Source organism: Physeter macrocephalus, chromosome 4, assembly GCF_002837175.3.
Source record: "Physeter macrocephalus isolate SW-GA chromosome 4, ASM283717v5, whole genome shotgun sequence".
NCBI lineage: Eukaryota > Metazoa > Chordata > Mammalia > Artiodactyla > Physeteridae > Physeter > Physeter macrocephalus.
Genome location: NC_041217.1, coordinates 25,265,953 through 25,282,750, shown reverse-complemented (window position 1 = coordinate 25,282,750; position 16,798 = coordinate 25,265,953). Strand labels below are relative to the sequence as shown.

Sequence of the window (16,798 nt, the reverse complement as noted above, 5' to 3'; positions counted from 1 at the left end):
TTAATAAACATTTTCTCCTTCGCCACAGGAAAACGACCTGGGATTGGTTTACTTTCTTTAAGCACATTTTACTAGCAAACACCAAGTTAAAATAAATGTGAATTATAAGTTGTCACCAGGCAACACTGTTTAAGAATGTCATCTGACTGGTAAAATGTATTGGGACTATAAAAACTGTGAGTGGATTTTACAATATTTGTATTTATATATCCATTAGGAAATTAAGATTTTGGCTTCCATGACTAAGTCTGACTCCCATAACTGTCTTGTGCTGTGCAGGAACTTGGAATCTTCACTAAGAGGCTTTCACAAGACACTTGTTTCTATAGAGCAGTGGTTCTCAAACCATCACAAATCACCTCAAGGGCTTATTAAAATACGGACTGCTGGGCTCTACTCTTGGAGTTTCTGATTCAGTAGCTCTAGGGCAGGAACCAAGAACTTGCATTTCTAACAAGTTCCCAGGGAAGCTGATATTGGGAACCTTAATTTGTGGCTATAGACTGTGAGATTAACCTAAGTCAAGATGGTTTCCACTCATGTGGTCTCATTCTCTTGCACCTATGCTGTTCTCTCTGGGGGATAGAAAATGGCCCCTCGACTGTTATAATGACTTCTACTCATGACATGCCTGATGCAGCCATGATGTGTTTCCTAGCCTATAGACCTGGTGGCAAGTTAGGCCTATTGGGTCCTGCAGGTATGAATGTCAAGAACCAGAACCACTACTACTGACTTGCAGAGTTGGCATTATACTACCTAATCTACTTTTTTAGAAATTATCTAATAGATTTTTGTTATAATAGAAAGCTAATAACATGTGATCCAAAAGAAACAAGAGTTAAAAATCTCTCACCTGACTTAAACTGGAAGGTTGAATATCAATAAGTCTTGGTGAGAGAAGGCCAGCCACAAGACATCGATTGTAACTATCAGGAATGACTTCATTGAGAGATGGTCCTGATTTCTTTAAAAAAGTCAAAGTCTACAATAGATTGATTAATATCAGTCACTATTCAATTCAAATAATCAAAATTAAGAATAACTAATAAACTCATCACCCTACTTTACACTTAACATTTTGAATAAAACTAAAAGGCACTGAATGAAAATTGTGGAAGACTACATTTCTGTACTTCTTGCAGGGAAAAGTGCTTATAGGTTCTTGAGGTAACCAATGCTTGCTAGTTACAAATACTACTACTGATAAGAGTATTTTAAGTTGTTTATATGTAAGGTAACCCTGTTACCTTCTATAAAGCTGACAGACTTGGTAACAGATCTTAACAAACTTAATACACAAAAGAAAAATCTTGCAGTTTATTCCTCTTGGTCTAATGTGAACGAGATCTGATATGAAGTATAAATATGGCATTTATCCACATCTAAATGATTATCATTTAAAGGGTCTGCCACTTTGTGTTTTCCTGGAAAAGTATTTTCAACATACAGTCATAATCCACTCTGGGCCAGTCACTGTGCCACTGTGCTAGGTACCTTCTATGCATTACTTCATGTAATGCAAAGCTTTACATAAGCTTTCTGAGAAGGAAGAGAATTAAGAGGATGGATAAAAAGGGATGCAGTAAAGCACTGATTTACTTTTGCCTGGGGTTCAGGAGCTAACATCCATATAAAGCTGCTAAAAACATCCCAATACCTTAGAACCTAGAAGGCTGCCATCAGTAACTGATGCTACTAGCTGCTAATCTCATAAACCTAGCAGAAGCTACCTTTTAAGATGAAACAATAGTTTATATAAATAACACTAAGTAAAGTTTAAATCCATGATCTGACTTCAGTTCAAGAAGAAACACTCTGTCCAAACTGTTATTTGTTACCTACCTCCTTCTGAAAACCACTACAAGTTATATGAACAACTCCTGAGTTTAACAAACAAGTGGCATCTAAAAAAAAAAAAAAAAAAAGATTAAAAAAAAAATCCATTTACATATTATATTTGGGATGGTATTAATACAATAAAATTTATCCTAATAACAGATTCTTAGGCAAGGTATGGAATTACTACATACAATAAATTTTAAAGTAATTTGTCCACGTATTTCTATCCTAACAAGATACCAAACCTTATCACAAGTGCACTTAAAATGAAATAGTTAATATCTTTTCTAGCTAATTCAAAATAGTGATAATTTCTCTATAAAACACATAAACACTAAACTTCTTGTGTGTATATATCAAGTTAACTTCCTAACTTATCCATATATTAACTAATAACAATGAGAAATGAACAATACACCACACACACACATACACACAGCACAAATACAAACACATACTCTTGCATGTTATTTTTCTCAAAAGGTAATGTTAAAGAAATACATACCAAAGTTGTAAGTACTTGGGTTAAAAAACTGCTCAGGAGGTGGATATGAAGGAGGAACTCCTCGACTTAAACTTCTCTCATGTACTAATATATCCAAGATGTAATGTGAAGAAGTCCTACTTACAACAGAATCCAGTGACCACAATGCAAAATAAGAGCAATTATGTAGATATTCTCCTGATCTAAAAGAAAATTTTACAATTATTAAGTCAATGAACTGCTACACATAAAAATTCCTATATATGTATATATAAATAAATACATACACATATACATAGAGAGAGAAAGAAAAATCATACCTTAACGAATCTGGCATTTGTGCATGATACCAACGATTTATGTCGAAAAGCCCCAAATATATGGAAGGCTTTCCCTGTCCATATATATTCACCTGCCAGGTAAAGACTGAAACACTGGTGTCAGGGGACAGAGCTAAAAGAAAAGAAGATAATTTTTAAAAATAGAATAAATAATCTCAAAACAAATCCCCCAAATAAAATTAGAGCAAGACTTTCTCATAAATTAAGAGGCTTAATTCATATTTGATTTGATTTGTCAAGACACATTTCTATCATTTATTCTATAAGAAGAGATTCATTCACTTGTATGTTGACTGTTTTTCTATTTCAAGAAGACCTTATTAAAAAGTACTCTTTGGCAACTTTGAGGTATTGCAGGTAGAAAAGTAGAAAACGATTTAAATGAAAATTCTCCCATGAATATGTCACTGCTACCAGAGAATATCAATACTTAAAATGGATGCCTTTAGGCTTTAGGGCTTAATTCTTTAGAAGAATTCTAGTTGAGAAGGACTGATCCAGCTATATGGTAACGGGTGGGGTTGGGGGAGATAGGTACCTGGATGGTGGCTGGCCTAGAAGGATAGGAACAAAGTTAAGAGATCAATAGAAGGAAAGAGGAAAGTAAAAATCTGAGGCACAACTAACAGGCAATATAAAAAAGAAGATGTGAGTTGGGAATAAGAGACAGGGTTTGATAAGTTCTGTTTTGACATGTTTAGTTGGATGTGAAGAATGGATCACAAATATAGATGCGGCGACTAGGACAGAGGCAATCTCTGGAATGAATGAGCTAACCATGAGAATGAATCCCAATAAGAACAAACAAAATCAGGGCCCCACTGAGCATTCCCAGAACTAAATAAACCTATCCCATTATCACATTCAATCCTCACAACCGACCCTTTGCAGAAGGTATAAATGTATTATTCCACTCACAGGTAAGGAAACAAAAGGCTCAGTCACAAATGTTAAATAATTTATGAAAGGTTACAACTAGTGACAGAGCTGGGATTTGAATCCATGTTGGCTGGATTCTAAGATCTATGCAATTTTCACTCTGCCAGGATGTTTACCAGGAAGAAGAAAGGAGACAAAAAATTCAAGGCAACCAAAGCATGTTTGCCATATACGTCTCAAAAAATACAGAGGTAAACATTATTCAGAGACTATTCAGAGACTATTCATACTAGTTACAACTAGAGACCTTTTTTTGTATGTCTGTTTTGAGAGCTGGATCAAAATACAAGGGTTCCTCATTTTCTTAGTCTATTCAATTCTTGAGTTCTACACATGGCAATCTGGAGAGTAAGACATACCTCATATCTCATACAGACCTGAATAAATTCCACAGTTAGTATTCCAATGAACTATAGAAAACAATACCTGTCATATATCTTAAATCAAGATAAATCTTAAATCAAGTATTCACATGATATATAATAAGAGTACTTTTAACCAACCTTCATTCATGCCTTCCTCCCTGTCACCATGAGATCGAAATTTCTCTACAGTTTGGCACCCTAGAAGTTTGGTATTACCAGTCTGGCCCCTCAAAGGAAACATGCCACCTGTGAGGTCCAGTGTGTATCTTTCTTCACAGTACTCTAACCCCTGAAATAGAAAATGTACAGCAATCTATATCCTAATAGGATTCTAGGAAAAAGTCATTCTAAAATTAAATGTTCTCCAAAAGAGTTTTCTTACAATACAAAGCAAACAAAAAAGTTAAAAGACTGAAGAGAACAAATTATTGAAAAGGGTTCTAAAATTTTATATAGCATAAAACACAAATAAAAAGACTAAATTTAGTCTCTCAAAAATAATTACCAAGAAATCTTCTAAAGCTGTTACTGAACACGGGAACCTTCATGCACTACTGGTTGGGGGGTAAACTGGACCTAAGCATTAAAATTATATATACGTATACTCTAGACCAGCAAACCTACTTCTGTGTTTTCACTGAAGTTCTTGCTCTAAAACAGTAGTTCTTAAATTTTTGTTCACTGATCCCTGTAACAATCTGACAAAAGCTATGAATTTTTCCCCAGAAAAATGCATACAGTTGTGCCTTGCTGTCCATGGGGGACTGGTTCCAGGACCCTCTTCGGATACCAAAATCTGTGGATGCTCAAGTCCCTCATATAAAATGGAGTAATATTTGCATATAACCTATGCACATCCTCCCATATACTTTAAATCATTTCTAGATTACTTATAATACCTAATACAATGTGAATGCTACGTAAATAGTTGCTGTGGCACGGAAAACTCAAGTTTTGCTTTTTGGAACCCTCTGGAATTCTCCCCCCCACCCCTGCATATTTTTGATCCGAGATTGGTTGAATCCACAGATGTGGCACTGGAGGATTGGGCGGGGGGGAGGGACGACATGGCCACTGTGATCATAAAGATGCCACACATAATTCAGGGGCTTCACAAATTCCCTAAAACCCAACCACATACCCTCAAATACTAGGTTAAGAAAGCCTGTTCTAGAGAAGTTAATGTGATGGCTAACCAAATATGGCTATTAGCAGCACCCCACTATTTCGTCAAGAATTCAGCCAGAAAAATAGTCATCTAAAACGCTAGATGCATTTACCCTCTTTTACAACTGCAAGCGACAAGACTATAAAGTCACCCCATGGCTTACTGCTTGTTATCTTAGAGCAAGAAAAGTGGGGTTATTTTTCCTGGCTACCAATTAGGCCACAAGTTTGAGTCTTGTCTAATCCCCTCATTTTAGAGGAAAATGACACCCGAAGATTTTAAGATTGCTACTTTGGTAAAATACCAGTCTCCTGATCCCTAATCTAATACTTTTTACATTATATTACGAATACAGTATTAACTTGAATAGAAGAATAACATTTCAATATCTCAGTATCTTAAAACAAAGACTTAAAACAGGCAAACATGAACAAAATGGTACTCTGAACCCATACTACCATTACCATTTACCTCATATAAAATTTGTCCTGATGCCAAACACTTTCTGTCACCAAAGGCCAGCTGAAGCAGATGCAAACTCAAAACATCCCCTTCACTGAAAGAAACAGAAATTAGCTAAGGAGAAATACTAAATATCATATTAATGCATTAAGCACCTCTGAATATCATATTAATGCATTAAGCACCTTTTATTGTCCAAATAAATTTAATCTGCACACAATATTGAGTGCATGTGACAAAACTGAGGTCACTGTAAAGAATTTAGTTTTACTTGGTTGTTTTCACAAAATGTAGTCCTTTGATATAATAACTGATTTAATTCTTTACTGATTCTAATTAACTAAAGCTTATGTTGCTTGCATATTTTAGGTGACATCTTATGTGGCTGAGACTATAACTCTTTACCCAATATTCCTTCTCCCTTTCTTCAATAGGTATGCTTTACTTAGGCAATATTGGAAGAAAAAATAAATGGGATACAAAAATTGTTCAGATAAACGTCCCTTCTCATTCACCACATGCAGCCTTCACAAGGCACATTACTCAAGCTGCTGCCAGCCCACATTACACTCAGATGGATGGAAATATGGATTTCACTTAATGAGGAATATCCCAATAGCTGTCTCTATATTTTTATTTCTATTTTCCTCCAGGACTGACAAAGTGACAAATCAATTCTTCTTTCACTGACTTACTCACTAAAACATAAGACAAAACCTCAAAGTGAGGACATCTAACACAAAAACCCAAGTTGACCACAATTCATGTACGGACTTGGGAAGAAAAAGTATTAGGAGCAGTTATCAAGAACATGTCATTTATACCACAGACTTAACTGTTTCACTGATCATCAAAGAAAGTACTAAACACCAATGAAAAATAAGAGAAAATCAATACTTACACTGTCCTAGCATTGGAAATGAACGAGCTTAACCTGTTTGAAATTAAATTGAAAGGAAAGATTTCTCACAAGCTATAGCTGGAATAAAATTAAAGCTTATGAAAGACGGAAAAATTAACTGAATTAATCCTAGGAATATACTGCAAAAGGCAAGTAGAGGGACTAGAGAACACAGTACAGATACATAAAAATGAGAGAGGCATACACAACAAAGAGAAAAAAGGAATGAGATTATAAAAGAGAAAAAATGTTCTTATGAGAGAACATAGAAGGCCATAAAAATTGCCTAAGGAATAAGGTTGCCTACTCATGTGTATTGGCTTACTCTCTGAAATAACACCTAAACAGGTCAAGCAAGCACAATTTCTCCTTACTGATATCTCAGAATTACTCACACATGCAGAAATAATCATTTACATTTTAAAGTCATTTCAACCACCACTTTCTAACTCACTGAATTTATGTCGCTTTCACTAAAAAGAGACAACACAGTACAAAGCTTTGCAAAAGAAATTAACTGCTACTCCATTCCTGACAAATATTTAAAACCACATGTATCACACTTACCTATCTTGTGTAGACTGAACAGCCCACAAGTAACAGCAATTACGAGGATCATTCTCAGGTTCTTGAAAAGTGACAGCATATACAGGAACTCTTCCACCTTCCAACTGTGTGCAGTATCTATAATAGGCACAAAAATCAGTACACTTCATACTTTTAAGTTATAATTTCATGAAAAGGAAGAAGATGCCTCATGTAAGAATTTGGGTTACAGCAACTGCTGTTCATACAATCCTCTTATCTTCAAAAATACACAGGGTGCAAGACATCCAGACAAAGAGCATGGCACCCCATCTCCCAGGTAGAACTGGGAAGGGTTAAAATTACTAAAGCACATGCATATACACATGTGTGAACTAGTCCTTCCAGGAGTGTAAACGTATGCCATGATGTACTGTTCCCCAATAACAGGTACTCTAAAAAGAGATGAAATACTGCCACAACACTCTATTTCAGCTGCTTGGGTTCAGAGTCAATTTCCCCATTATGACAACAGAATGAGTTAGAATCTGAAGAGTCCTCACAAACCCTTTGGAAAAGCATGATTAGTGAAGGATGATAGTGCTAAAGAAAACACTGTAAAAGCCAGGTTCTCCAGGCACTCCTTTGGGAGCTATGCAAAAACAAGAGTTGATAAAAAGGTATCAACAAAGACAGTTGAGATGGACTTCCCATAGGGAGCTACTAGGCAATAGCATTGCCACTTCAACACTGGCACTTTGCAGAAAAATCTGACTTTGAGGAAGTGCAAGGACAGTCAATGTTTACTTAAGGAGCTAGTAACACTCTAATATCATCAAAGAACCCAACAGTAAAAAATGGGTATAGATGAGAATCTTTTTATTTTCTACCTCTTTTTCCTTCACTTCAAACTTGGCAAATATTTATAACCAAACACAGCCAAGTAGGTACCAATTTGTTGGTGAGACGAACTGAGCAGAAAGTTTGGAAGGGTGACAATTTTGTTGACTCATTTGCAAGACAAATTACTCAAGAAAATATTCCAATATTACTTGGAAGAAAAAAGAAGAAATAAATATTAAATTGACAACTTAAGAGACAAATAGCTATCTACTTAACTCTTAACAGAGATTAGACTTAAAACCTATAATGCCTTACCTCCCTCAATAAAGAGTCAATTCCTCAGCAATTTTAACAACATAAAGATTAATAAAAAGTATCAATATAATTATATTTGGGGGAAGTTTTTGACAGCATAAAAAATTTTAAACACAGTATTTTGTAACTTTTTTAAAAAGCTTTTGTTTTTCTGTCAACTGAGAACTACTACTATTAAACTACTTTACACATATGCTTATATAGAAAAGTACTTCTGAAGGAATTCATACTATACAAATACGTAGTTTATCTTAATAGAGTCATAGTTACTAGCAAATTGAACACCACATGACTGCAATGCCTTTTTTTCCCCTGGCCGAGCCACACTGCTTGCAGGACCTTAGTTCCCGGACCAGGGACTAAATCCGGGCCACGGCAGTGAAAGCACAAAGTCGTAATAACTGGACCACCAGGAAATTGCCTGAAATGCCTTTTAAATAACACTGAATCAACCTAAATTCATGTGCTAGGTCACTCCTTTATTATACCAAGTTATGATTTAATGCAATGGAAAATTACATAATCATTCAATCTTTTCCTGTTTATGCTAAATTTTAAATATTAGTAATTGAGAACATTACATTCACAAAGAAATTACCAATAATCACATAATCTAAGAGAAAAAGTTGTACTTACTCTCTTTTCATGCTTTTCATATTCCAAAGTGCTAGATACCCATCAGAAAAACCAACAGCAAGCTGATTTGTCCGGTTTATGTAACTAAGGGTTGAAACAGCTGTTCCTGATGGGCTTACTAATTGAAAACACAGATGGCGTCCCTCTCGCATCACATTTTCTCTGATGTGTGGTACTTCAGCTGGGATACCAGTTATAACTTCAAGGTCTAAAAAATAAATAAGGCAAGTAAGATTAACAAACTATAAACAGCATAAAAGCAAGCATGTCGCCCATTATTCAAGCAGCAACTGAAAACTACTGGTGTCAATTAAAATAAGATTAGTGGTAACAAAGCATACTGAACTATAAAATAACCACCTTTATTTTAAATGCTATAATTTTCAAAGTACATTTAATTGTATAATTTCTTAAAAATCTCATAGTATGCAAATATTATCTAAAGTAGACTCTTTATTTTAAAAGAATTAAACAATTTCCTTAACAATCATAAATAAAGCTGATGGTTTCTTTATTCAAATTTAGAACTAACAACCTAAATATTCCTCTTGGAGAATGGCTGGTTCCAAGTCAGAAGCAGAAAATATATAAGATGAGCCTGGCACATCCTGTGCCAGAAATCTAGGAAGCTATCAAAATCTGACGGGATGTGTCAGACTACATGAAGGTGCCTTTGTTAGCAAAAACAGAACATTTTTGAGCATGAGAAGACAATGATGAAAATGAATAAAACACATTAAATACAATATAAAAAACCCCATGAGTTCCTGCCCTCCTTACTTATAAGAGACCTTACTGAATTGAAACAATGAAAGTAGCTGAGTACCAGCTTCTTACTCTGAAAATTAGTACTTAAAGAAATAGTAATATAAGCATTTATTCTCCCTTTTCTGTACAAACTGTATTTCAAGGTGAACAAATAGCCCTAGTTAATCAGAAAATTCTTTAGATTAACAGAACTTTAAAATCATCTTTTTTGCAGCCCTAATGACACAAGAGACCTAGGCAACAATCTCAATGGATGAAACAAAGTATGGTTTTTCTTTAAAAAAAAAAAAAAATTATTTTTTTTTATTTATTTATTTTTGGCTGCGTTGGGTCTTTGTTGCTGTGCGCAGGCTTTCTCTAGTTGCGGCGAGTGAGGGCTATTCTTCATTGCGGTGCGCAGGCTTCTCATTGCGGTGGCTTCTCTTGCTGCGGAGCACGGGCTCTAGGCACGCGGGCTTCAGTAGTTGCGGCATGCAGGCTCAGTAGTTGTGGATCGCAGGCTCTAGAGCGCAGGCTCAGTAGTTGTGGCCCATGGGCTTAGTTACTCTGTGGCATGTGAGATCTTCCCGGACCAGGGCTCAAACCCATGTCCCCTGTACTGGCAGGTGGATTCTTAACCACTGCGCCACCAGGGAAGCCCCACAGTATGGTTTTTCAACCTTGGGTCCATTGACATCTTGGGTCAGATAATTCTTTGCTGTGGGGGCTGTCTTGTGCTTTATAGGATGTTCACAGCATCCTTGGCTTCTAGCTACCAGGCGCCAAGTAGCATCATCTCCCTCCAGTATTAATGGCCAAAAATGTCTCCAGATCTGGCCAAAAATCTAGAGGGCAAAAAATCACCCCCAGTTGAAAACCACTGGTACAAAGGTTGATGGATCATGCTGTTGTCATATGAACCCACTGATCACTGAATATGAAACAAGACACCATGTGCCTCCTGCTGTGATACATTATGAAATACCCAGCACTTCTGAAGTATACTTGTCAAGTGTTAAATCAATCTAATCAGAACTAACTTACAATTGCAGAAAATACAAAATGTAAATGACATCACATGAAGACACACAGATAATTCCAAAATGTGGGGCATTTTACCAGATAACTAACATCTTCAGCAAGTCAGTGGCACTAAAAATAAATAAATGAATAAGGAGAGGATAGAGGGAGGACTGCTCTAAATTCAAATAGACATGAGACGCAAACTGTCAAATGTAAGTCCATATTTAATGTCATTAACAGTGGTAAACGGCATCATGATTATGTAGTAAAATAACCGTTATTTGCTTTAGATTAGTACAGAGTGAAAAAGAGAGAAGGGTGACTTCCCTGGTGGTCCAATGGTTAAGACTCCGTGCTCCCAATGCAGGGGGCAAGGGTTTGATCCCTGGTCTGGGAACTAAGATCCTGCATTCCACACGGTGCAGACAAAAATAAAAATAAAATAAAAAAAACGAGAGAGAGAGAAGCGGGGGAAAGGGAAAAGAGAACAGATGCATATATGGGTAAATTTTGAAAACTAACTTGAATTTAGGTAACAGGTTTGTGGGAATTTTTATACTGGTCTATCTACTTGAAGATGTTTGAAATGTTTAAATAAAAAAAAATTCAGGTCCATTCACTGATATAACTGTTGTGCAAGAGCAGATTCCCTCAATGCTGTTATGAAGGGGGAAAAAATCCTATCACATTGTACTTGAATGATTACCCTCCTAATCCATTCTGCTTCTGACTTCCCCCCCAAGAAAACAGCAAGTGATTACATTTTGCCAAAATAACTAGTTAATAAATGGAATACTGTAAACTTATTCAAGAGAATAAAGTAGACTCTATATGCACTGATATGGAAAGATGTATAAGAAATACTGTTAAGTTTGAAAAAGTTGCAAAATAGTATTTACAGTATGTTTATCATGTTAGGAACTTCATTTTCTACATTGTGTGTTTCAGTGAAGTCTAAATAGCTGTAATTTTAAATTACTTCTGTAAACAAAAAATTAATTTTGCATTAAACCCCAAAACTCAGCTTTTTTTTTTTTTTTCGGGATGCGGGGCCTCTCATGTTGTAGGCTCTCCCGTTTGCGGGGCACAGGCCTGGCCGCACGGGCAATTTTAAATTACTTCTGTAAACAAAAAATTAATTTTGCATTAAACCCCAAAACTCAGCTTTTTTTTTTTTTTTGCGGTATGCGGGCCTCTCACTGTTGTAGCCTCTCCCGTTGCGGAGCACAGGCCCTGGACGCACAGGCTCAGCGGCCATGGCTCACGGGCCCAGTCGCTCCGTGGCATGTGGGATCTTCCCGGACCGGGGCACGAACCCGTGTCCCCGCCATCGGCAGGCGGACTCTCAACCACTGCGCCACCAGGGAAGTCCTCAACTTTTTGTATGCTATAAAATTTAATGGCTTCCTAATTCTCATAATTGAGAAACAGATTCTGATCTTTGATTACAATCCAGAGAGTTTCACTATAAAATTACCCTTGTGTTGAATTTAACTACTAACTATTGACTCCTGAAATAAAGCATGTTTCAACTCTACTATTTTGATCTGAAGAGTTTTAATTATGAATACAGGTATTTTAATTAGCCTTAGACCTATAGCGATATCATCTACAAAACACTCTGGAACAAAACTCCATCAAGACTAATTCCTTCATCAATTTTCTACAAAGATCAGTTAAATCATTTCTAATATTCTACAAATTCATTTTTAGTTACTGTTATTTATACTAATCAATTCTTTTCATTTAAACTTTGCCCAGGATTTTATTAAGATCAATCAGATCTTAATACATATCAAATTTCCAGGTATAGTTTCCATCACTATGAGATTTTTTTTTTCCTTAAGTGCATATGTGGCCATTATTTCTACCAAATCAAACTTTTTCACATCATATTTTGCAGATTTAAATTTTGATCAGATAATCTGGTTCTTCAGTTAATTTCTGGTCAAACATAATTTTTACCACTTGCAGTTTTAATCGGTTTTATTACATACCAACAGTTCTTATTAGTTATACTCATTATAAATTGGGACAAAATACTGATTATTTGTATCTATTTCTTAGCTGATCCAAAAATAAACAGATCTGCACTAATATTACAGGACTATTTTTTTTAAGACTATTTATTTAGTTAGTTATTATATTATTTATCTTTGGCTGTGTCGGGTCTTAGTTGCAGCATGCGGATCTTCATTGAGGCACACAGGCTTCCCTCTAGTTGTGGCGTGCAGGTTTTCTCTTCTCTAGTTGTGGCGCACAGGCTCCAGAGCACGCGGGCTCTGTAGTTTGCAGCACGCAGGCTCTCTAGTTGAGGCGCCTGAGCTCAGTTGTTACAGGGTGTGGCCTTAGTTGACCCACAGCACGTGGCATCTTAGTTTCCTGACCAGGGATCAAACCCGAGTCCCCCGCATTGTAAGACGGATTCTCTACCACTGAACCACCAGAAGTCCCAACAGGACTATTTTAAAAATCAAGAAGGTCCTCAAGGAATAGTCCTTTCCTGAAACTTTATTGGTAATACACACATTTTTACAAGTTTTTAGGTTAGCTCTCCTCCCTACATAAACCAATCAAGTAAGAGTCTCATAAATCACAAAAATAACAAAACAAAAAACACTTGAGTAGACTTATAAACATATGCATTAGTATTAAAGGGGGAAAATTATCTCTCTTCACTTAAGTAGCTTTAGTTCTACTTTAGGATGTTATACTGTGAGGGAAGACTTTTAAATTACTGTTATTTATTGCTTTATTTCTATCTTGGGCTTACTGTAGGAACATAAACAGTATGCCAAAAACACTATGTTAGATCCTACATAGTTGGATAATTTTATACTGTCTGATAAGGATCAAGATATTATACCTTTCAGGCTTTCTTCTGGCATTTACTTAATAACTTGAATATATTATTCAAGTGTATATCTGGAAACATATCCCTATCTTTCAATACCTACTTTAGTCTATAAACACTTCATCAATAAAACAGAATAACTAATGCAAAAAATCTCCATAGTGCCCAAAACAATAAAAAAGGAGCAAACAATTTTTTTTTTAAATATACATAAAGAAGTTTCTATATAACATTTTTTGACTATTTAAAAAAAAAATCAATCCACTGCATCAGAATACTCAGGTGCTTAATTTCTGGTTTCAAGCAAAGAATGACTAATTAATTACCTGATGCCTCTACTTCATTCTGATTGCATGACAAGTCATCCAAACACAGGTCAATAAGAAGGATCTGTCCAACATCAGTTACCACAGCTGCCACACCAAAAAGCCATCGCAGACTTGGGTGTAAATGCTGAGTACTTGCGCTGGCTCCTCCATGATTAATTATAGGTTCAATAGCTGTTACCTATAAAGCAGAATATATCATTTGCTTTTCTTATACAAAGTGAGAAAACACAACAAATTTTGAGGTTAAAGCAGGTTATTAGTTATACAGATGTTAACATTTTCCAATACAGAATCACAAATCTGCATTTGATACTTGCAAATCTGAATAACATAATGAAATGTTCAGATATAACAAGAATTACATGATGCAGTTGGAATAATAACTGATGTTTATCAAGACTTTACTATATTCCAGGCATTATGCTAATCAATTCACAATAACCCTTTGATATCAGACTATATATAAATATCCCTGTTTAAAGATGAAACACCCTGAGGCTTAGAATAGCTGAGTTATTCAAGTCACACAGTCATTAAGTATGAAACTGAAACCTAGATTTTTCTCACTTTAAAACTCTTAACCAGCTACTGTATAAGTATATAGCCTCTTCTCTAAGGAAGACTAAAAATAAATCATTCCAGAAAAATTTACTGTTTACACTTTTTTAAAAAGGTCCTTTTTATGCCCTAAAGCCTAAAGAGGTCTAACCTTCTTTAAAAGGGCTACATTATAATGGACTTCACACAAAGCTTTGGCAGTAACTGGATCACTGACATTTAACAAGGACTGAAATTACTTAAAGAAAATCATACTGTAGCAACATTATGGAGCTGTATTTTTCCTCTTCATCTCATGAGTCAAATTTTAAATGTCTGTACCTAATAGTCTGTCTTTTAGTTTACACTTAGCTTTCCTTCTGTTTCTTATTAATTCACAAAAATTAATTAGGTATGATATTTGATAATTAAGTACTTGGTGATTTCTACTATAATACTGATGAATATCCTAGAAAGAAAAGAGGAAATACGCTATCAATGGTTTATGTGTTAATGTAAGGTTAAAGTTTGTTTCAGGCTGTAATTTATTATTACAGACAAAACCCTGGCTTTCTCAATATTTCATTAGTACACAAAACATTCCTTAGTGTTTCTAATTCTGAAAGCTGTAATTTCACGGATTGTCTTCCTTTTCTAAATTATGTAATAATGTCTATAAATACTAAAGCATGTTCTCTTTAATTCCTTCAGTGAAGGGTAAGGGATCTGTTTGCATTCCTCATATAAATACTATACACGAAGTTAATTAATTTTAAAGCGAGGCAGTTAAAAGCAAATTTAAGAGAGGATACTGTGCCCTAATCAAAAGAGAGCTAGTTGACTGAACTCCTTTTGACGGTATCTATCACTCCTCTCCCAATCTTTTCCTTCCCCTATATTCCATGTGATATCAACCATTCATCCAATTAAGCAACCAATAATTTATCTAACTCTTATTCCTTCTCAATTACTCTTATCCAAATGATCAACAAGTCCTGTCCATGTTACCTCTGGAATCTACTTGGAATCTGTCCCATCTTCTCCATTTCTTATGTCACTTCCTCGGTTCAGTCCATCATCCTTATTTACCTGAACTACCCCAACCAAATAGCTTTTTACCCTACAATTCCACTTTAAATTTAAAATGATTTCACCACAGACTTTAGGAGGAGGCCCCTAACTGCAAATAAGGCCATTCACAGTCTCAATTCTCACCATTTCTGGCACCCACTTCCTCCTTCCCTTCTCTCCCGCCATTCTAAATAAGACTAGTTTTCCAAATGTTCCATACACTGTGACTTTTTACACATTGGTCTCTTTGCCTAAAATGTCCAAGCTTTTTGAACAGAAATCATCCAGGTGTTCTCCACGTTCCAAGTGCTAAAATTATCAAAGCACTTATTATATTTATGCTATCATCCTATAATCTGTCTTCTCCCACTAGACTACAAGCCTTTTTGGACAGCATGGACCAAGTTCAATTCATCTACTTACCCCCAAAATCTAGCACATAGCTTGATTTACAGTAAGCACTCAATAAATTGCCAAATAATTCTGTCTTTAAAATCATCATCACTGGCAAGTACATATAAGATACCAGGCTATGAATTACTTCAGACCCCACATTAGCCCACTGGGTTGGTTTCCTCACTATAAAAACATTATTTTGTCATTAAGCTCCCTTTTAACTTTAAAAATTCTATTCTATGACGATATACATTACATACATATATATGCATACATACCTACATATACTTTTGTGTGTAAAGTGCATACTTCTTTCACACTGGTAGAAAAAGAATTCTACTCTTCCATGATTTTTGTCTTTGTGTGTATTTGTAAGTGTATACATTTTCTCACCATGTAAAAAGAGCAGTAATAAATCTGCCGAAGAAACAACCTGAATTCAAAGAACTTCTATAATTACTACTGGATAAGATGTCTGGCATATCAAGGCATACATATGTTAGAATTAATAAATGGTGAATATAAATGAACTCACTATTTAAATATATTATTCACACCTTAAATGGTAATAAAGACATATTTTACATATTGCTGCAAGGCTACAGTCTCAAATTAATAGAGAAAAAAACAGAGGCAAGGAAAAAATGCCATAGTAATGAATATAATATTTTTATAAACTTTTGGTGTCCTCATAAAACACAACTGGATGTAAGAACAAAACTCAGATGATACTTTTCATATAAAAGATTAGAACACGACATGTCATCACTATTTTTACTCTGTAATTTTCTAACCAAGAATAAGGAAGTCATATTTAAACTTTTAAAAAATTTCATTGATCTATGTTGTGTTAATTTCTTCTGTACAGCAAAGTGACTCAGTTATACATATACACAGATATATATTCTTTATATATATATATATACATATTTTCTTTTCTATTATGGTTTGTCACAGGATATTGAATACAGTTCCCTGCGCTATACGGCAGGACCCTGTCGTTTATCCATCCTGTACATA

General features: G+C 35.3%; 1 protein-coding gene across 5 annotated transcripts in view; it reads right to left on the bottom strand.

Moving 5' to 3' along the window:
- The window catches only part of AHCTF1 (AT-hook containing transcription factor 1), an 83,221-nt gene that overhangs the window by 49,610 nt on the left and 16,813 nt on the right, over positions 1-16,798 (bottom strand). For 4 of the 5 annotated variants that reach the window (XM_024130672.3, XM_024130675.3, XM_024130678.3 and 1 more), the window contains exons 4-13: positions 13,772-13,952; positions 8,822-9,029; positions 7,070-7,186; positions 6,503-6,535; positions 5,611-5,695; positions 4,110-4,260; positions 2,647-2,779; positions 2,348-2,529; positions 1,846-1,907; positions 857-985 (exon numbers count right to left, since the gene is read on the bottom strand). In XM_024130672.3, the coding sequence (XP_023986440.1) occupies positions 857-985; positions 1,846-1,907; positions 2,348-2,529; positions 2,647-2,779; positions 4,110-4,260; positions 5,611-5,695; positions 6,503-6,535; positions 7,070-7,186; positions 8,822-9,029; positions 13,772-13,952 (1,281 nt within the window). The remainder of the gene's footprint in view (positions 1-856; positions 986-1,845; positions 1,908-2,347; positions 2,530-2,646; positions 2,780-4,109; positions 4,261-5,610; positions 5,696-6,502; positions 6,536-7,069; positions 7,187-8,821; positions 9,030-13,771; positions 13,953-16,798) is intronic. The other variant, XM_024130676.3, reaches the window with a different exon arrangement.